General features: G+C 41.7%; 1 protein-coding gene across 4 annotated transcripts in view; it reads left to right on the forward strand.

The window, feature by feature from the left end:
- PPP1R13L (protein phosphatase 1 regulatory subunit 13 like) overlaps nt 1-22,315 on the forward strand; it is a 103,459-nt gene that overhangs the window by 57,777 nt on the left and 23,367 nt on the right. For 3 of the 4 annotated variants that reach the window (XM_033955143.1, XM_033955144.1, XM_033955142.1), the window contains one exon: nt 20,048-20,148. The exons of the other annotated variant lie outside the window; for it this stretch is intronic. In XM_033955143.1, coding sequence (XP_033811034.1) covers nt 20,094-20,148 — 55 coding nt within the window. In that variant the 5' untranslated portion in view covers nt 20,048-20,093. The remainder of the gene's footprint in view (nt 1-20,047; nt 20,149-22,315) is intronic. 4 annotated transcript variants of the gene reach the window in all.

Genomic DNA, 22,315 nt, shown 5'->3' on the forward strand with positions numbered 1-22,315 from the left:
TAGGGATCAGTTAATGGGAATTTCAAGTACTTGTCTGTGGGTCTCTTCTCGCCCCAGCTTACAGGCACAGTTCGGTAAAGCACAGGCTTACTAAGTTTGGGTGACACACCTGCCACCTCTTGATGACATACCAGTGTGTCCCGACACTGGTTGAGAATCACTGATTTAGATGTATAGATGCCATCGGGGGAATTCTGTAACTGGGCGGGTACCATTATGTGCACTATATGCCATTCTGTAAAGGAGTGCATAAGTGCCTTAACCTCTAAATGCAAGGGAGTATACACATGGGAGGGGCATGGGTGGGTCTACTTTTAGAATACTCTTCTGAAAATAATCCAAATAAACTTTAGCAATTGACACACCTTTTAGCTAATTATAATAATTAGTTAGGTATGACCTCCCTTTACTGAAACCATACCAGCTCTTCTCCAGTAAATCATGTTAACAAAATTACTAAGCAATATAGACTATAAGGGGGAATTTATGAAAGAGCAGTAATGGCTAAAGATGCCCATTATATTTCTGTGGTTAGTGCATGATAACACACTTAGCACCTTTTCATGAATTCCCCCCTGTGTGAAAAACTTGCATATTGTCTGAAGAATAGGTTCCAACTGCAGGACCAGTTCCTGCCACTAACAGATTATGGTGCTTTGGAGGAATAAGGCCAGCACACATAGAAGCTTCCAGAATGGAGGATGCTATGTTCTTGAAGGGTCTGTTCAGTATATCTCTGGTTCAACTATTCTGTTGGTCACTCTAGCATCCAGAGACCGTGCCTTGTTGTCTGAGTCCTCTATGCAAGAGACTGAATAAGTCTCATCCAATTGCTGTCTGCATTTTTCTAAAATAACTAGTAAATTAAAAATTTTCAAGCAAATAACCAAACATGTATTAGTGTTCTTGAACTATTCCAGCACAAAAGTTCTAATCTGGGTTAGTGCAAGGGCATTAAACAATTTTGTGCCTTGCCTCCTCTTCCCACCCCTCCCCTCAAATTATTTTTGTTATTCTAGGTCCCTTCTTGGTATTTTCATAATTAAGCTCAATGATTATTATCACACTTTCACCCATCCCAGAACATATAAGTACATCACGGGACGCATCGAGTCAGAAGATGATATCTTCTGGCTCATGGGACCCTCGACCACCAGAGGGCATCCGCTGAAAATCAGGGGAGGGAAGTTTCATGGCGACTCCAGGAAGTATTTCTTCACCGAAAGAGTGGTGGATCATTGGAACAGACTCCCACTCCAGGTGACAAAGGCCAGCAGCGTGACGGATTTTAAGAGAAAATGGGATACTCACGTGGGATCTTTAAGGGAGTAAATTCAGGGGAGGGGATACTTGGAATGGGCAGACTTGGTGGGCTACAGCCCTTTTCTGCTGCTTTTTTCTATGTTTCTAAATCAGTAGAAATGCATAAATGGATATCATGCTATAAAATTATATCTATATATATATATATATTTTTGTTTGTTTGTTTGACTGCAGTTGCCATTTTGCCTCCCTTTGCCCCTTCCCTGATGCTTCTGTCCTATGTGATCACCTAGCTGGGAGAAATAGCCATATTTTAAGATACTTTGTGAAGGTTGGATATGATCAGAAAAGATACTAATCGCACGTCATTCCAGAAGAGGCTGTAAACTTTTTTTATTCGACCGCTGAATCCAACACGCCTCTCTTTGAATTGAACCTAACCTAACCTGGACGTATCAGACTTCTCCTACCTGTCAACAGAGCCTTTCCCACTCCTTCAAACAAGGCCCCTTCTCTAAGTTCCCCCCCCCCTTTAATCCTCTCTGTAAGTCGCCTAGAGCCTGAATAGGTATGAGCGACACACAAATGGAAGATTAGATGAGATGTCTTTTTGAAAATCAAGTGGCAGTGTGTTGCATCCGTGTGATCTGATGTAGCATAAAGATCAGTCCTGGGATAAGTCCAAGTGGAGATATGAGGGGATTAGAAGGGATAAGAGGACCTGTGCAGAATGGGGTATAGGGACTAAAAAGGTTATATAAATAATCCAGAGTAGAAGTCGAAAGGCCTTTGTAAACTAGTGTTAGAATTTTGTGTTTGATTCATGCTGATACTGGAAGCCAGTGCTCAGAAATCAGGAGGGATGATTTGTTGGGTTTTTTCCAAGATATTTTTATTGAAAAATATAAACAAACTAGTGTTTAAGCCCGCTACATTAACGGGTGCTAGAATAAATGTGTAAACTTTTAGCACAATGGGGCACTGAGGCCTTTCTTTCTTTCTTTCTTTCTTTCTTTGCTTCCTGCTCCCCTTGTCCAGCAGTAGTCCTTCTCTCTTCCTTTAACTCCCCCCTGTCCAGCAGCACCCCTTCTCCCTTCCTTTTACATCCCCCCTGTCCAACAGCACCCCTTCCCTGCTCCCCCTGTCCAGCAGTAGCCCTTCTCCCTTCCTTTTATCTCCCTGCCTGTCCAACAGCACCCCTTCCCTGCTCCCCCTGTCCAGCAGTAGCCCTTCTCCCTTCCTTTTACCTCCCCCCTGTCCAGCAACACCCTTTCCCTGCTCACTGTCCAGCAGTAGCCCTTCTCCCTTAGCCCTTCTCCCTTCCTTTTAGCTCCCCCCTGTCCAGCAGCACCCCTTCCCTGATCCCCCCTGTCCAGCAGTAGCCCTTCTCCCTTCCCTGCTCCCCCTGTCCAGTATCCGCTAGTCTGGGCAGCCTCGGGGCTTTTGCTAGGCCGGCCTGCCTCGCATTATTGAAGTGGGCCGGCCTAGCAAAGGCCCCGTGGCTGCTTGATGAAACCGCGGCTGCTGGTCCGGGGGTGAGAAGAAGAGGCGTCCCGGCATCGTAGGCAGAAGGCAGTAAGTCAGCCGGCGTCGGAGATCGGGGCAGAAGGCAGGAAATCAGCTGAGGCAGACATGGGTGATCAGCGGCAGGCAAATTATTGTACTGCGCATGTGCGGCACAATAGCACACGGCATAGACACACGGAGATTAAAGTGTGTATGATAGATATACAATAAATGTTCAACATATTCAATAACATATTTTAATTTGATTATATAAAGAACACAAAACAGTAAAATATTACAATATAAAAAAAAGCCCTAAATATAAAATATGGAAGTGCAGTGTATATGAAAGAAAATAATTGAATTTAAACCATTTTCATAAAAAGAAGACTGTGCTCCTTTTATCAAGGTGCGGTAGGGGTTTAACGTGTGGAATACCACGCTAGTCGCTAACGCCTCCATTGATGAGGCGTTAGTATTGTGGCTTGACGCGGGGGTTAGCGCATGATGAAATGTCAGACGCGCTAACCCCCATAGTGCACCTTAGTAAAAGGAGCCCTAAGTAATTAATTCATTTATGATGGAGAAAGGTCACCAAAATTTGATGAAAGGGACCAATGTTTGCAAACTGTTCTAGATGTTTTGTGGTCAAAGCACAATGCATCGTCGAGAAGCAATTGATTTAGACCAGCTGACGTTTGAGAGGAAAGAGGAAGATCACAATACAGTGAGTTACGGGAAAATGAATAGAGAATGACACGGGGACAAATTTTTTTCCCGTCCCCACAGGAACTCATTTTCCTGCCCCATCCCTGCAAGCTCTGTCCTCGCCTGCACAAGCCTCAAACACTTTAAAATCATAAGTGTTGGAGGCTTGTGCGGTTAAGGCAGAGTTTTCAGGACTATAGGGCAGGGACAGGACAGGGAAATTGAGTACAAATTTGTCCCCATGTCATTTTCTAAAAATGACCAAAGAGAAGATGAGTGTCCAAAGAAGAATGCAAGGTCCCAGTGGCACATTGAAATGCAACAGAACAAAAAGGAGAAAATTTAAATCATGCTTCATATGAATGCATTTTAAGCATGAACAAGTATTTTTTTCAAAGTGTTCTGATAAAGATTCACCTTTCAGCTGTCTGTTGTGTTCATTTAGAGCTGAACTGAAGAGCATGTTTTACTAATTGACCCAATAAGAATGATGAAAAATATTATTCTACTAATTATGACCTCAGACTACAAAACATTCAGAAAAGAAATAGACTCTACTCTTCAAGAAATTCCTGCAAACGACTTAATACCGCTAGCTCCTTCCCACTTCCCGATTCCCCAAAGCAACCCCATCTAATCCATATCTCCTCTAGAAATTACCAGATATCTTCTTCATGTAATACGTTCTTTGTAATTCTTTTGTAATCCGTCTTGAACCGCAAGGCAATGGCAGAATAGAAATCTCTAATGTAATACGTATAATGGGTATTAAGCTTAACATAACAAATAATAAGCAATGGGAAATCAGAGATCAAGTGCTTATTTTAGTAGGATTTATCACAGTAGAGCTCTAGATTATTTGAATTTGAATTTAAATCACACCTTCAAAAGATAATAAAAAAATGCATTAGGATAGTCCAACAAAAAAGGTTTTGTTTTATTTCTATATATTACACCTTTAAAAGTAGACTAACATGGCTACCACACCATTTTACTGTAAAAAGACAGAGTTGCTAGAATGGAATTTTCTGGTAGATTCCATTCTAGCAACTCTGTCTTTTTACAGTAAAATGATGTGGTAGCCATGTTAGTCTACTTTTAAAGGTGTAATATATAGAAATAAAACAAAACATACAGGAAGTAAGGTGATAACCTTTTTTGTTGGACTATCCTAATGCATTTTTTTATTATCTTTTGAAGGTGTGAGTAATAAGGTGACAAAGCTGTATCATTGTATGGCTTATAATGCGACAGAAAACCAAGATCTTTAAGTCCTGTCTGGTGGGTGTCAAATATTTTATCATTTTGATGTCAAAGGTCTTAAAATTTCCTTTTGGTATTCTCACCATAAATTCATTGATGCAGTGTTCTGGTTTTCTGAAGTGTTGTCCGTGATATCCTGGTTGGCATTGCAATGTTTAATATGATATCTGTCTAGATTAATCCTAGTCTTTAGGCATCTGGCTTGTTTCTCCAATGTAGCACCTTTCTTATACACTTTTTTCAAAGATCTTGGGTTTCTATGGCTTTACAAGCCATAAAATTATACTACTTTGTCACCTTATCACTCATACCTTCAAAAGCTAATAAAAAATGCATTAGAATAGTTCAACATCAAAGGCTATCACCTTACTTCCTGGTCTGACCCAGCAGCGGCAATTCTTATGTTCTTATCACCCATCCATATCTCTCTGTCTCTTATCCACCCCTTCCTTTTTCCTGTGAGACTGTCTTTGGAATGCTGTTATGTTTTACTTATATGTACTGATATTTGTCTACATTTGCTTATTTCTGATCTGAAGAAAGGGGGGGGGATACCTTTGAAAGCTAATTTAAAAAACACATTTAGTTAATCCAATAAACAAGGTATCGCCTTATTTCCTTTATATATTTTCCCAAAGCGCTTTGTTGACACACACTGTGTCTCCCTGTAGGCATGACCTCTGGCTCAGGTATTTCCTGCTCAAGAATGACTGGAGATAAACTTGCTCATTTTCTAGGCCTTCCTCAGTGCCAGGAAATGCTTGCTTCGTTAGCTGTCCCTTACTTACTAATAATTGTAAAGAAAAGAATGCGCTTGGTGGCTAACCTGTAGAGTTGAAGATTGCCGTAGCCAGGAGCTAGAGTCCACCTTAGGAGTCAGCACCCAAGAACAATACAGGCAGTCCCCAGGTTAAGCAGGATTTGTATGTAACTCAGAACTTGTAGATTTTAAGATTCTTGCTGCTTACCTGTGCTCCCAACTGACAAAAGGGCCATCTGTCCCTTCCAGTGTTCTCTCTAAGGTACAGCATGAAGAACCCCACACTGTTCTTAATGTGGCCATCATTCCAGGAGAAGTGTAGGAGTTTATGCCACTGGAAATACTGCGCAGTCAAATCAATTGAAGCCACGAGTTGTACTTAAATTGGGCATCTGTAACTCGAGGACTACCTGTATGTTGAAATCTTCAGTGTGGCGCAGGGGTTGGAACTGCAGTCTCGCGCGTTGCTCCTTGTGACCTTGGGCAGATCATTTGGTCCCCCAGGTATCTTAGATAGATTGTGAGCTCACCAGGACAGACAGGGAAAAATGTTTGACTACCTGAACTAATTCATGTAAACCATTCTGAGCTCCCTTGGGAAAACGCTATAGAAAACTGAACAAATGAGTAAATAAATAAAAGAACTACTAAGATAATTACACAGATAAAAATATTTTCTGGTTAGGAAGAATTAGGACTCTCAAACTGCTCGGTGATTCTTTTTGTTCACTTAGCCTCCTATTAAAAATCTTTAATTCAGAAACAAAATAAAGACAGAAACATATGATTAAGTAATAAGGAGAATGAAGAAAGTATCATAAACTATGAAACCTTGATGGGTTCCAGAATTTCAAACATTATTGGTGTTGTATATTGAAATATTTGACTTTTATTGGAGAAATGCAAAATGAGAAGCCCACTGGATTAGTTTGGGTCCTCCTGATTTCCTCTAGATGTACTAATTTTCTCTGAAACACAAAACAGGTAGAGTACATTACAGCACTATTATGTACTTTTATTGCCTTAACAATTTAGAATCAAGTTTGCAAAACAAGAGTATTTCCCTTTCTGGCACCAAGATGCTAAGTAACAAACGCGGGAAGGGCCCTTTTCCAAACCTCATGGCTGGGAATCCAGGCTGGTTTTTGCACAGTTGTTAACAGGTGATACTTTTCAGGAACAAAATTTTCTATCAAAAGTTTTCTCCTATAGTCTATATAGATATTTTCAATATACAAGTTTATTTGGAAGGATTCAGTTTGAGTTATATTATCCTTCAAAAATATTTTTGGGAGATAATCTTAAAAGGGTTCATTTCCAAATCAAGTTACTTTTTGTATTTATCACTCCCATTAATTCCACATTCTTACTAGGATAAATGGCAGGACCTTTAGACATGGAAACTTTAGGATTCCTTTAACACCAGGCGGGAGCAGGCCAGAAGGTAAGGCACAGCATGGAGGGAGGGAGAAAACAAAGGTAGGGGGAATGATTTTAGTTTTGAATTTAGTGATTGAATTGTGTCAATTTTGAGAATTTAAATCTGCTGTAGTATTTTGCACTGTTCAGGAAGAATGCATTTGTTTCTTTTTCTTGGGGGTTGTATTGCATGCAGAGTCTTGAATCTTAGGGTTTGGTTTCTATATATTAGTACTTTTAGTTTTTGGTCCTGTATTTGCATGGGTTATCTGGTTGGAATGAATGTTGAGAAGCATACAGTGTGCTTTATGTAGTTTCATTTTATGGTTAACCATTATGTGTTGTTAATAAGTTTATATTGTGTGTATATATATGAAAAATGAATGGAAAAAATGGTATTACAATTAGTACTATTATGGGGGCGAGGTCTGGGGCGGAAATGGGTGGGGTCTGGCCCACAACTTAGCCCAGTGTTCTTCAACCGCTGGTCTGCAGACCGGTGCTAGTCCACAAATTAATTCTTTTATTTCCACCGGTCCATGGGTGTCAAAAGGTTGAAGAACACTGCTCTAGCATTTTCCAACTATTTCTTTCTCTTACAACACGGCCCATCCTTCAGTGACTGTCCTAGATCACAAACAGCAGTCCATTCCAGACCAGGACCCAGTTTTTTTGGACCCAACATCTTGTCAGGAGATGTTGCATAATGATTGATTGAGACTGGAAAACATCAACGTTGTCTCAGGCCCTGAGAACTGGAAGCCTGACCTTAGTTTTCTACATGGTAATGCATACCTTTGAGCTGGCCCTGTTTTCTTGCTTTTGATAGTAGTTTGAAAGAAAAAATCCTTGAATGATCATCCTGAATAGAAGGAGGAAGAACAAGAGAAGCAGAATTTTGAGCTAGTGACGCAGTATTATCATTGCCAATAGAGGCAAGAGTGATTCTTAAGTTCAGCTATATATGTTTCAAGGCTCTCAGTGGCTAACCCAGTTATCTCATGGATCATTTTATATTTGCCAATAGAAAACATCTATGTGATCTTCGGCTCTTTGATTTTCCTTCTGTAAGGGATGTGTGTATAAACGCTTCTTTAGTAAGATCTTAGCGTATCAGGCAGCATTATGGGATAAACAAATTAGTATGTATCTTTCTAGCTCTACTTATTTGGCATTTAGAAAATTTATGAAGACTGATCTATTTGGTAAATATTTTAATTAATTGTGTTTTATACCGTGTATTTTAATTTTTGTTAACCGCACAGAACCATGAGGTAGCTGCGGCATATAAGAAATTTTGTTATGTTACTGGAGGATTATTGGTGGGGGCTTGTACGGAGCATTATTACATCCTTTCTTCTCTCTATGCAGTCAGCATCCATTCACTAAATTCCATCGAGGCAGCCTCTGCAGTGCAGAGGAGGGCCAGTTTTATAGTTATCAGGCACTGTCACCCTCCGGTGTCTCCTGGTCCATGCATACCAACCTCCTCTCACACACCCCCCACCCCTTCCCTTCTTGCATACAGGGTTGTGGGGTCATTAATGCTTAACTGCAAAGTATTTGACCAGTCTTCCAGGTTTTGCAGGTCCCTTCTCATGTATAGTCAAAACCTTTTTGTCAGTATTGCTCGCTGAATGGTTAAAAGGAAAAGCTTTCCTTGCTCTTTGCTTTCTGTCACCTTTTTTCTTCTTCCACTCAGCAGTTGAGCTGTTGACTTTCAAGCCTCTGGCTAAATCTTGGCCACACCTGTTTTTGTACAGAGACTTTTTCAGCATACGCCTGCAGATTTCAGGATAGAAAAGGTGTGTTGAAATCTTTTGTTCTGGAGGGTAATTGGAGAGATTCTCTCCTCCAGTTCTGCCTGCAAATTCTTTATAAATCTTTGATTTTCTCCATTATTGTAGATCAATGCCAGCACAAAGAAAGGGAACTGCAAATACACAAAAAGCCAACTACACCATAAAAATGTGTACAAGCCTGCAGCACTGGGACTTAATGTCCTTTATTCAACAATGACCCAACAAGTTTCAAGTTTATTAGCATTTTATGAATCGCCTATCGAAATATCTAGGCGATGTACACTCTAAAAGCCACAGATAGTGGTTTCACATATAATTTTGACAGATTAGACATAATACAGACAATTTAAAACAGTTTAAAAATTTTAAGGAACAGCCAATACAACACTGTAGAAAACTGTAGGAGATGTACAATGCAGTACAGGCAGGACAATATTTCTACACCAGCTGGAAGCTTTTGTATTTCCGAAGGTACTGCGGGGCTTCAGTCTGGGTGTAGCAGGCACTGCTGCGGGGTTGGAGTGAGGTAGATTATAGGAGATACCTGTGAGGATCTCAATAAAATAATTTCAGGGAATGCTGCAGGGCAGAAGTGAGATACGTTGACAGAGTATATGGTGGACGATTATATAATTGTTGGCACATCTGGCTCCTTTCACCTGTCTATTTTAGGGATATTTGGCAATTTGTAGCACTGTTTCCCAACCTTTTTAAGACACACCTACATTAATAAATGTTGTCACACACCAACCTCTTTTAAACACGTGGACACAGGATTAGCATGACCATAAGAAGGGATTGGGACTGGTATACCACCTTTTTGTAGTTTACAACCATACTCAAAGTGGTTTACATATAGGTACTGTATATACTCAAATATAAACCGAGATTTTTTTAGCCGAAAATATGGCCCAAAAATGGTGGTCTCGGTTTATATTCGGGTTAGCGGGGTCCTGCCCCCTCCCAAACCTGTTGCCGGTCTCTGCTGGGCCTGCTGTGAGATCTGGTGGTCCAGTGTTGTGCCGGGACAGGAGGGATCCCTTCCGTCTCCTGTCCCAGCTGACTCTAATAACTTTTGCCTTCCTTCGTGGAGCCTCTTGGCAGCCAATCAGCTAGCAGCTCTGCACAGGCAGGAGTGAAGGAGGTAGGAGGGATCCCTCCTGTCCCAGCCCATTGCTGGACCACTTGGACTTACGGCAGGCTCAGTGGAGGCCTGCAAGGCTACGGAAGGAGGGGGGACAGAGTACACAATCTGGCAGGGAGGAGGTGGGTGCAGAGACTGGCAGGGGAGGGAATTTGTGAGGGGGCTGGATGCAGAGGCTGACAGCAGTGAGGGAGGGGGAACAGGGTGCAGAGCCTGGCAAAGCAAAGCACTACACTTGAATATTAACCTCCCCCCTCCCAATTTATATTCAAATCAACCTGTTTTTCCTCCTTTTTGGGGGGGAAAAAGGTAACCTCAATTTATATTTGGGTCAGTTTATATTTGAGTACATACGGTCCTTCTATCTATGTATCTCGTACCTTTCTAATGTACTTAGGGCAGTGGAGGATTAAGTGACTTGCCCAGGGTCACAAGGAGCAGCATGGGATTTGAACCCACAACCTCAGGGTACTGAGGCTGGAGCTCTAACCTCTGTACACCATACTCTCCTCCCAGGGAAGCACTGAAAATCCACCCCTATTGGTTGGAAGGGCTGAGGAGGTGAATGAGGATGTAGTTCTTTGTGCTGCACAAAACCAGCTCAGCTATCGATGCCTGTTAATTACTACACTTTGGGGCTCAGCTAGGAAGAAGAGATGTGTGTAACTCTACATTTGCTTAGACAGGAGTTATTCATGATTTCTCTTGGTGTTAAGAAAAGAGCTCATGTGCTGGTCTGGATTTGAGCATCGGGCAATGTTGTTCAGAATCGACATCAGTGTGCCATGGCACAGTGGCTGGGAACCAACTGGGGCTTGGGTGGTTCAAAAACTGGACCAAGCTAAACCAAACTTGGGATTCCTTCACTGTCTTCAGCATACAATTTCTTATATCCATACAATTTCTTATATCCTACAGTTTTTTACTAGGATTCATTGTGGTTTACAATATAATTACCAATTTTCTTGGACACTAGTACAGTGGTTGTACCATTGCAAAATGTGTTTGACATCGTTTCACAACAAACTTTTTGTGTTCTCTCACACCTAAAAATCAGATTTTTTAAAAGTAGCCTGATGTACAAAGGAAAATAAAGTCTTGCACAGAAATCATTTCTACAAATAAATGAGTCTGAAGCATTTTGTCATAATATATTCCTGTTGACGAGGTGTGGATCCAAGTGTCATGTACTTGGTGTGCTATATTTTTGGCTAAGGGTCAAAGGACTCTCTGTCTTAACTGGGCCTCACCCCAGCTAAATGGCAGGAGTTCAAAACCGGTTTGCGAAGGCATAGGCAGTCTGTTTGTGCCACTGAAGAATAATCCAACTCTAAAGAATATTCATGAAACATCCAGAGTCAGATGCAGATATTTTTGGATATTTTCTTCCCAGCAACTCAACTTTTTTTTTTTTCACCATTGTAAGCTTATGCACTGATTTTAAATTTAAAAATAGTTGAGAATGATGCTTCTGGGGTGTAGGAATCTACAAGAGAATTAGAGAGCCAATTCTATAACAGTGTATCTACAGTAATAGTACACTATATAGCAGGGGTAGGGAACTCCGGTCCTCGAGAGCCGTATTCCAGTCAGGTGTTCAGGATTTCCCCAATGAATATGCATTGAAAGCAGTGCATGCAAATAGATCTCATGCTTATTCATTGGGGAAATCCTGAAAACCCGACTGGAATACGGCTCTCGAGGACCGGAGTTCCCTACCCCTGCTATATAGGTACCTGTTCTGTAAAGGAAAGAGCTGATATATGTTCTTGTACCTCAGTCTTGAAGATAAAATGTGTGTAATTTTATTAGTATTTTATAAATTCTAAGTGTGAGTCTTGCCTATGCTCTACCATGTAGATTAAGAACAAGCAACCAATACTGTATGTCAATTGCATAAGTCTTCACATCCTTTGACTTAATACTTGTTAAAAGCCTCTTCTGCAGGAATAACAGCTGTAAGTAATTTATGACAAGCTATCTACCAACTTTGCACCCTCAGTAGTGTAGTTTGTTGCTAATTCCTCTTGGTAGAATAGCTCCATCTCTTTCAGGTTCTATGAAAATGATTTTCTATTGCTTTCAGGTCTGGCCTTTGACTCAGTCACTCAGATACTCATGTCTTGCTGAGCCACTGTATTATTGCTATTGCTTCTGTGCCCTGGAAAAAAGGTGAATCTTCTCCACTGCCGCAAACTGGAACAGATTTTCCTTTAGGATTTTATTGACTTCTATTCCGCCTTGGCCTTGTAGTTCTAGGCAGATTACAGTAAAGATAAACTGGATATTTCCAGAGGTTACAGATAATTAACATCACAGATAAATCAAGGGTTATTTAACTCTAATGTTTATTAACACAAGTTAACGTATTTCTGAAATAACATTGTTTTTCCAGAGCAATAGGAATGGTATGCTGACCCTTAGGGTACTCTGTCTATTCTTGCGAGCATACTGTAGAAAGATGCCAATCACTTCTTCCAGGAGTCTGCTGCCTCTTTCAGTCTGTCTTTCTGCGAGTGAGCATGAAAGATGCCATGTGATCTGCTCGGTTTATTTCTTTTTCATTTTGTGATAGTTTTGCGGTTTTTCGCTCTAGTCACAGTCTTTTTCGTGGAATCGGAGACCCCTTTTGATAAGGGTCTATTCTGCCTGCGAAGAGAGGAACAGATTTTAAATCTGCATCTGGCAGATATATCCTTCAGGCACCTCTTTCAGCCAGCTTACTGAATATTAGTGCAGCTCAGGGTCTGTTCCCTTGGTGTTTGCTTGCCCCTTTGACTTGGTCAGGGGTTGGAGCACAGGCTGTTTAGGGGCTAATAGCATTCCTTTGGGGCACTCACGGTGCCGGCTGGCTGCACTTCATCACCCCCTATTTTTTGTGAGAGGTCTTGGGGGGGGGGGAAGGGGGGGTTTGAGGGTTGGTACATGGAGGTCCAATTGGCAGGTTGAAGATTCCAGCAAAGTGGCTCAGTGACTGGAAGCAGAGGGCCTCTCCTAGAACAGCTACTCCTGAGAGGAGCTGAAGCAGCCTGTGTGAAAATTTGGGGTGGGAAGGTCTTCAAAAGCTGTTTCTAACTGTTTCTACAGCTAGGGCCTTGTCCCCCCTCCCCTAAAATCCTGTTTTTTTAAGGATTTTGGTCAGTCATGAGGTGATTTTAAGCTGTTTTTTAGCACTAACATTCACCAGCAGTGGCCATCTTGGATTTTCCAGATTTTTTTTTCCCTAAGTTCTCAAACTTCTCTCATGGATCTTACGATCAAAGCGATGTTCCTAGTTGAAGTTATCGAGGCCAGAATAATCTCATAATTGCAAGCTTTGTTGTGCAGGAAACCGTTTCTGAGAATCACGAAAACAGGAGTGACCTTTTCTTTTATGCCAAAGGTGTTTCAGCATTTCATATCAACCAGGAAGTCAGGCTACCAGCCTTTCAACCCTATAGGTTGTAAGAAGAAAGTTGAGGCTTTTAAAGCTGCTAGACATCCATAGAGTTCTCTTATGTTACCTGGAAGTGACTAATGAGTGTTGTCTATCGGACCATCTCTTTGTCTTAACCAAAGAGTCAACCTGAGGCACACCAGCCTCCAAGGCCACCATTTCCCAGTGGTGGTGATAGCACTTTCAGAGTTTTTGATTAATTCAATTGGAATACCATCGATACCAGGTGACTTGGTTTTTTTTTTTAAAATAAAACTTTAATTGCTGCTTTGACTTCTTTTAAGATATCTGGTTCTTCTTCGGCATCAGTTTCCGGCTAATCCCTTTGTTTGTATAGATTTTCTGTATATTCTTTTTATCTCTTTTTAATGCTTTCTGGATCATTCAATATCATTCCATTCGCCTCTTTAAGTATCCCCAATCAAGGCTGGAATTTCTGCCACAGTCTCTTAACCTCCTGGTACCCTAATCTGTTTTTTTCTGTTTACATGTTCCGATTCAATTTTCTGACAAATATCCTTTAGTTATCATTCTTTGTCTTCCCGAACTTTATGTTGAAACACTTGGTTCATTTGTGATATTTTTTCTTTATCACTGGAAAGTTTTGCTTGTCTTGTTCTACTACTTTTCTGGTTTCTTCTGAGATCCAAGAATATCCTTACTGGATCAGACCAATGGTCCATCTAACCCAGTATCCCATCTTCACAGAGGCCAATCCAGGTCACAAATACCTGGCAAAAGCCCAAATAGTAGCAGCATTCCATGCCATTGATCCAGGGCAAGCAGTGGTTTCTCTCATGTCTGTCTCGTCAGCAGTTTATGGACTTTTCACCAGGAACTTGTCCAAAACTTTTTTTTTAAACTAGCTACATTAACTTCTCTTACCACCAGAGCTTAACTATTCTCTGAATGAAAAAATATTTCCTCCTATTGGTTTTAAAAGTATTACTCTGTAACTTCGAGTGTCCCATAGTCTTTGTAAATCGTGATGCAGTAAAAAATCAATCCACTTGTACCCACCTGTTCTATACCACTCAGGATTTTGTAGACTTCGATCATATCTCCCCTCAGCCATCTCTTTTCCAAGGTGAAGAACCCCAACCTCATTAGTCTTTCCTCATATGAGAGGAGTTCCATCCCCTTTATCATCTTGGTTGCTTTTCTTTGAATCTTTTCTAGTGCCGCTATATCTTTTTTGAGATAAGGAGACCAGAACTGAATGCAATACTCAAGGTGAGGCTGCACCATTGAGCAATACAGAGGCATTATAACCTGAATCACAGTTACCAGATGCTAGGGTCTACCTTGGGGGTTAGCACCCAAGAAAAGGATCTGGGTGTCATTGTAGACTATACGATGAAACCTTCCACCCAATGTGTGGTGGCAGACAAAAAAGCAAACAGGATGCTGGGAATTACAGTAAAATGTTGATTTGCGAGCATAATTGGTTCCAGAAGCATGCTTGTAATCCAAAGTACTCGTATGTCAAATCGAATTTCCCCATAGGAAATAATGGAAACTCAGACGATTCATTCCACAACCCCAAAACTTTAATACAAAATACTGTATGTACTTGTATTGCAAGACCTCGCTCATTTAGAACAGTCACTACACTCCTGTAGCGTCAGAGAGAAAAACTATTGGCTCAGTTGTGATGATATGACACGTGTATACTGTATGTACTCGTATTGCAAGACTTTGCTTGTATATCAAGTTAAAATATAATCAAATGTTTTGCTTGTCTTGCAAAACACTTGCAAACCAAGTTACTTGCAATCCTAAGTTTTACTGTATTTAAAAAGGAATGGTTAACAAGATTAAGAATGTTATAATGCCCCTGTATCGCTCCATAGTGCAACCTCATCTGGAGTATTGCATTCAACTCTGGTCTCCTTATCTCAAGAAAGATATAGCGGCAATAGAAAAGGTTCAAAGAAGAGTGACCACGATGGTAAAAGGGATGGAACTCCTCTTGTATGAGGAAAGACTAAAATGGTTAGGGCTCTTCAGCTTGGAAAAGAGACAGCTGAGGGGAGATATGATTGAAGTCTGCAAAATCCTGAGTGGAGTAGAACGGGTACAAGTGGATCAATTTTTCACTCTGTCAAAAATTACAAAGACTGGACCCCAGTGCTGGTGGTGGCTCCGACGCTCACAGGACTTCTGTGAGCGTCGAATCAATTGCCTGGGCCAAAACCCACACTGTGCGCCAGCAAAGCCCCTCCTTAGTAGAAGTATAGGAATACAACTTCTCCAACCCCACGCTGGCTACAAAATAAATAAAAAAGACTTTTCCTCTCTTGTAGGTCCTAGTTCACGCTTGCTGTCTAACACCAGCTCTGGCAGGATACACATTTAAAATTTGACATATTGTAATCACAAAATAGAAAATTATTTTTTCTACCTTTTGTCTGGTCATTTTGCTTTTAGTCCCAGTTTCTCTCTCTGATTTTGTCTATCTTCCAATTCTCTTTCCATTGTCTGCTGTCCATTTTTTTTTCTCTTATTCTCTTTTGCTACAGTCCCTTTCTCCAACATATTGATTTTTCCCTTTCAACTTTTCTACTTTTTTCTTTTCTGCCTCTGTCCACTCAAATTTCACCCTCTTTCTCATTTCACCCTCTGTAGCTCTCCCATTTCCCAGTCTCCTATTTCCTTCTCTCTCCTCTTGGTCCAACATTTTGCTCCCTCTCTTTTCTCTTGTTCTTCTTCCCTCCCCCCTTGATGCTGAACAATGAGATGGAAGGAGAAAAAAAAATAAATTCTGCATCTCTCTCTCTCCCACCCCCAGGCCTAACATTTCTCCCTCCCTTCCATCTCCAGATCCAACTTCTCTCCCTTTCTTTTCCCAACTGCCCCCCATCCCATCTCTACCCCTGTCTGCCTGCCTCCCTCCCCCCAGGTCCACCATTTGTCCCTTTCTCTTCCCAACGGTTCTCCCTTCAAGTATCTTTTTTTCCTCTCCCTCCACACTGCCCCAGGGTCAACCTCTCTCCTTTCATCTCGCTCTCCTCACAGCCCAGCTTGCCTTTTCCTCCAGTGCTAGGCCCTCTCCCCTCACAGCCCGGCGTATCTTTCCCTCCAACGCCAGTTCGATGTTGCCATCAAGCTGAGGAGTCTGCCGGCCTCAGCGATTCAGCAGTTTTGTACATGGCTCCCCCTCCTGCTTTTCGCCTGCTGCAGTCTGTTTCCAATGCCGCGCAACTTCCTATTTCTGCCCAGGTGGACCGCAGCGGACGTAAGGCAGGAGAGGGAACCATGAACAATACTGCCAAAGCTGGCAGACTTTCTGGCGTGACGGCAATGTCAGACTGGCATGGGAGGGAGGACGGACTGGTCTCTGAGAAGGGGAAGTTCAGGAGCACTGCTGCCAGCCACATAAAAAGGCCAGGAGGGCTGGATTCAGCCTGCGGGCCTTGTGTTTGACCCATGTGGCTTACAGGAATGGGACAGGGACAGCAGTAAAACTCACAGGGATGGGATGGAGAAATTGAATTCCTGCGGGGACAGGGAAAAAATTGTCCCCGTGTCATTCTCTACTTTGAAGTCAAATACTGGAAGTGAATGACATTGAAATACTGTTTCTAGTGACATGGCAAGTAAGGAACAACTGAACAACATGGGTGACCCAAAGACCTCTTATCTGCCAACCGTTGCTTTGAGTATGGACTCCTAATTATGAATGTGTGAAAATTTCATGCAGAAAACATTTTCAGTCTGTAACTGTGTGTCATTAGATTTCACTGGTCCCATATATGATATCAGAGGTCTGAAAATATGACATCACAATGGCAGTGTTCACTCTTCCCAAGCTGCAGGGAAGAAAGATGTGGGCCAGGAAATGAGATAATTTTATTTCCCAACCAGATACTATATTTGAAGTTACTAGCTGAAGACAGTAGAGGAAACTGTTGAATATTGCCTTATAGAATAATTTCCCATGCTGGGATTTCACCTTGTTGTTAAGGTATGACCTAAATATTTGTATCTATTTTTGATCACCCTGAAGTTATGCAGTCATTCCACTGATTCATTCGAAGTCTAGATATAGCACCCAAACTCAGGTCTGTAATTTAGAGCATCAATTGATCTTTTTCCTGGTGCTGAATGATTGAGTCAGAGTTTCTTCATCCGGATAGCTGGACAAGCAGTAAGCTGGGTTGTTGTTTTTTTTCTCCTTCACTTTCTGCCATATATCCATATTTAGCATTAACTTTTAACATTAAACTTGATTCCATTTTTCTGATTTCTTCTCAAAATCTATCTATTTTTCCATGTCTTCCCTTCCCATCTATCCATGTGTACCAGTGGTCTCAAAATCGCAGCCCGCCGGGTACTATTTTGAGGCCCTCGGTATGTTTATCATAATCACAAAAATAAAATAAAAGTTTCTTGATCATATGTCTCTTTAGCTATAAATGGCAATATTATTAAGACTTAGCTAAAAGGAAAGATTTATAAACTATAAAGAGTTTTACATCATGTAAAATTGTAATTTCTTTAATAAGACATTAACTATTTTTTCTGAGGCCCTCCAAGTACCGACAAATCCAAAATGTGGCCCTGCAAAGGGTTTGAGTTTGAGACCACTGATGTGTACCATTTCCTCCCTCTTTCTTCTTTCCTATTCCTATCTATCCATAAGAAGCATTTCTTCTTATTCTTTCCTGCCGCACCCATTGCTATGCACTGTCACCTCCCTCTGTCTCCCCCTTCCCCTCCATCCCTGTCTCATACCTCTCACATGGTCAGACATGCTCTGTTTTCCCCTTCCCCCCTCATATGGCCTGATATCTTTCTACTCTCCTTCTCATAGCCTGGAATCTGTCTCCTCTCCCATGGTCTGGCATCTCTCTCTCCTTATCTCCCATGGTCTTGCATCTCTCTTTTTCTCTCCCGTGGTCTGGCATCTCTCTCCTTCCCTCCCTCTTCCCAAGGTCAAACATCTCTCTCTCTCCCCTCCTTCCATCACCCTTCTCTGGAATCTGGCATCTCTCTTCCCTCCCACTATAACATTTCTCTTTCCCTCCCTTCCTCACCCCCAGCCAGTGCAACCTCTGTCCTTCCCCAGCCCGTGCAACATGTCCTTCCCTCATCCCCAACTCCAGTCCTCCCCTCTCAGCTGGATCCTATGGTATGACCTGTCCCCAGTTCTTGACTCCCCCACCTACCAACTCCCTGCTGCTGAAATTTAAAATCTTCAGGCAGCCAACAGTGCAACGAAGCCTCCCACTGCCCCGAAAGTGTTCTTTCTGCAGCATCGTTCCTATGTGGCAGTAATCAGATTGCCTGACCTTGATGCCAAAAAGCAAAGATCTTTTTCTCTGACTTTCTGTGCAGCTGTTTATGAAAAGCCTGTCATGGAAAACTAGCAAAGCACCAACAAAGCCATGCTCTTCATCAATCGCCTTTGATTCAGGTTTAGGTATTTGATAACATAGTAACAGATGAAAGCAGAAAAAGACCAATTGACCTGTTTAGTTACCCCTGTCCAGACTGCCTAAAAATAGATCATAGATTTTACAGCTGTAGAGAGTGATCCCTTATTTAACATAGTTTCTGCCCTTTTCTTCCTCTCTGTACGATCAACCTATCATTTCTATAGTGCTGTACATTTAACTTTCAGTAGACAATCCCTGCAGAGAAGAGCTTACAATCTAATTGGACACATGGACAAGACATCACACAGTTGGGGAATTTCTGGCAGAAGGAATAATACAATGGGTAGAGGTATCTTACAGTGCTTGGGAGTTAAAAGTTGAAGGCAGCTTGGATTTGAATACTGCTGGAGATAAAGCATGATGTATTGACTCTAATCATAAGGGTCTGTAATCTAAATGTGTGAACATCTGGCCTCCTGGGTTCTTACCCAGCCCAGTCTCTGGGCAGCTGTAACTTGCTTTATATATTATAACTCGTATATTGTCCTTCAAAAATTTGTCCATGTGCCACAAAACCCACAGGTATAAAACAGAATATGTAGCTTTTAGAGGGTTATAAGTGAAAGGAGTTGGGATCTTGTGTTAAGGGGTTTGGAGTTCTGTGTTTTCTTATATGCATGATTTTGCTGTTCTATGTATGTATTTATTTTTTTTTTTACCAATTTGATGTCCAGTTTTGACCATCTGGTAATACCGGCCCCACTACCAATTCTTTATTTCTCTTCATCTGGAAAACGGATTAATTCTCTATTTTCTGTCTTTTAACCACTTTTTAATCCTTTGGAGTGTTCATGAACTATTTTATCATTCTCCAAAACGATTCAAACCGGCAGAGGAATGAAATTGTCCCTGAATGGAAGAAAATGACGGTACATCCATGTAGAGCTACGTTAGTTACGTACAACCTAGTCATGCCTAGCCTTGCACCCATGAAATCAATGTCTCGTACGGCTAAAGTACAGTATTTCGTTCTCGCCTGTGCTTAGCTGTTTCTAAAGCTTAGTTTGATCTTGTGTTAGTTCTTCTGCTGGAGCCCTATGTAGTAGTACAGTATTTCCTAGGATACGCTTTGAACGTCTGCTACGCGTCTAGCGTTGCGCTCTGCTCGGTTGCGACCATTCAGGAAGGCTCTGGGCTTAAGCCCCGCCTCCATTCCTCTGCTCGCTCCGCTAGACAAAGGGAGGCGCGGCCAGGCGTATAAAGTGGCTGCTGGAAGCTTTGCACTGGGGGGGAGGATCTGCTGCTGCTGCTGCATTGCTTGGCTTGTGCATTCTACTTTTACATGGAGGTTCTCGTGCTCCCCAGGTACAAGCTTCTGGGTTGGAAGGGCCTGGATCGTAACCTGAAGAAAATGGCCGGGCAGCAGATGCAAGGAGCCCAGTCCATGCTGGATCTCAACTTTCAGTGTAAGTAGTCTGGCTCCGTTTGCACATTAGTAGATTTAGAATGGGTTTGCTATTAGATCAGTTCGGTCCAATATTTTCGGGAGTAACGGTGCTAAGGAGTCAGGAAAGTTTATTTTCTTTATTGATCGTCAATGTTAATTATTAAAATCTACAAGGGGCGGACAAGAAGTAGGAGCAGTGGGGTGGTTCAGCTTCAAAATCCAAGGACAGATAGTTTGGTCGTAGTGGTGAATTTCCTCCCTAATGACCTCCCTCTAATGACCTGCAGTGGTTTTGAACACAGTAGAGCTGGCTTTTCACAGTGATTGAAGTTTGCTTCATACTCACAACGCTGGTATCTATGGATTTCTTGTTGAAATATTGTGTTCACTTATAGAAACAGAATCTTCATGAATTAATTCAGAGAAGGTTGACCAAGTGATTAATGTATAGAAACCTTTGTAGGGGGAAGGAATTCCTGCTAAAGAGGATATAAATGAGGCTCAAAGGAGGTAGAGCATATTTCCTTATAGAAAGGGTTGCAGGTGCAAGGAAAATCTGTCCCATGGAGATGGGCATTCTATAAAACATGGTGTAAGAATAGAGGGTTCCTATTTACCCCCTTTTTTACAAAGCTGTACGGCAAAAGCTCGAAGTCCTTTAAATCCCTAGGGGCTTCGGAGCAGTTAGCGCAGTGGCAGCTACTTTTGGCTACTACTATCACTAATCATTTCTATCCACTACTAGATGGGAAGGAGTAAAACACGGACCTCGCGGATCTAAAACCGCACGTCCTTAAAAATCTGAGGTACGTGCCACTTGTAGTTAGTTTCTGGCTCTGACAAACCTTGATGACAATTTAGCACTAATGGATCCGTCTCAGCGCTAAAATGTCATCGAGGTCTGTCAGAGCCACGGACCTCAGATTTTTAAGGATGTGCGGTTTTAGATCCGTGAGGTCCGCATTTTACCCCTTCCTCTAGCTATTTGCTCTCTATACTAGAAGGATCTTTTATGTTGCTAGCCTAGATGAAAGAAGGGAAAAATGAGGCAGCTATTGGGTAAGCTTTCCATAAAGTACTAGAAGTGAATATTTTTCTTAAATCAAGAAGCACAAGGACAAAAGTTCTTGATATCAAGGTGGTAGGGGATGTGCACAGATAAATTGTCAATTCATTTATTGTTGGAATTTTTCCCTAATTTTGGGGCACACTTTTTTTGTTTTTGTTTCACAAATTAAAAAAAAATTAAAGGCATCTCTTATAAAGCTGCAGGAAATGTAGCAAAGTGCAAAGTCCATAGGAATTGAATGGGCTTCTGTGCATTTACTGCAGCAGCATCACATTAAAATGCTGACATTATGTAATTTAGTGTACAAATTTATAGCAATTAAAATAAATGCTATTAATGCTGATACGAGAGGTGATGGGTGCACATCTGCCACCCTCCCGAGACCCCTCTCTATCCCCTGTAGGTCCCCCAGGCCTTGAAGAATGCCTTGATTGTCTGGCCAATGGCAGCTATGACCTCTAGCAGTAGTTTTGTAGTTACCATTGCTATAGTCCTAAACTGCAAGACTTCTGTTACAGGTCACCACTGCTATTTTGGACTTGGAGTTGGCACGGGCTGGACCAACTGATGATTGCTCCTGCCTGTCCTACCCCTAGACCACCAGTGAGTGCATCCTTATGAGAGGTCTGTGAGCACTTGTAGGGAGTGGTCTTGGGAGGAGGACAGGGTTCTTTTGATGGGGCAAGATGCAGTTGAGGGAGACTACTTGGTAGCTAACCGGGTAGTGGGCTGAATATCGGTGCTATCCTGTCAACTACTTGGTTAGTGGCACATTGGACAGAAGAGATTTTAAGCTACATTATCCAGGCAGTGAATCAAAATGTCATTTTAACTGAAACCGATAATTTTTATTGGATGGTTATGATTAAAATTTTGATCAAACAATTATAATTATGACTGACATGTTTTAATATAGTGTTCAGTAAGGGGCTAATTTTCAAAAGCCTGTTAAATGTACAGCTTCTTTGTTCACGTATGATCAGTCATGATACAGCTAGTTTCAGACTGAAAATACATTTAATTGCGCAATACTATCCACATAATAGAGGGGCAGAGTGAAGGCAGCAACTGCAGATAAATTATACATTTAATTTAGGCCTACATCAATTAACTGGAT

The sequence above is a fragment of the Geotrypetes seraphini genome, chromosome 8 (assembly GCF_902459505.1).
Source record: "Geotrypetes seraphini chromosome 8, aGeoSer1.1, whole genome shotgun sequence".
In the NCBI taxonomy this organism is placed as follows: domain Eukaryota; kingdom Metazoa; phylum Chordata; class Amphibia; order Gymnophiona; family Dermophiidae; genus Geotrypetes; species Geotrypetes seraphini.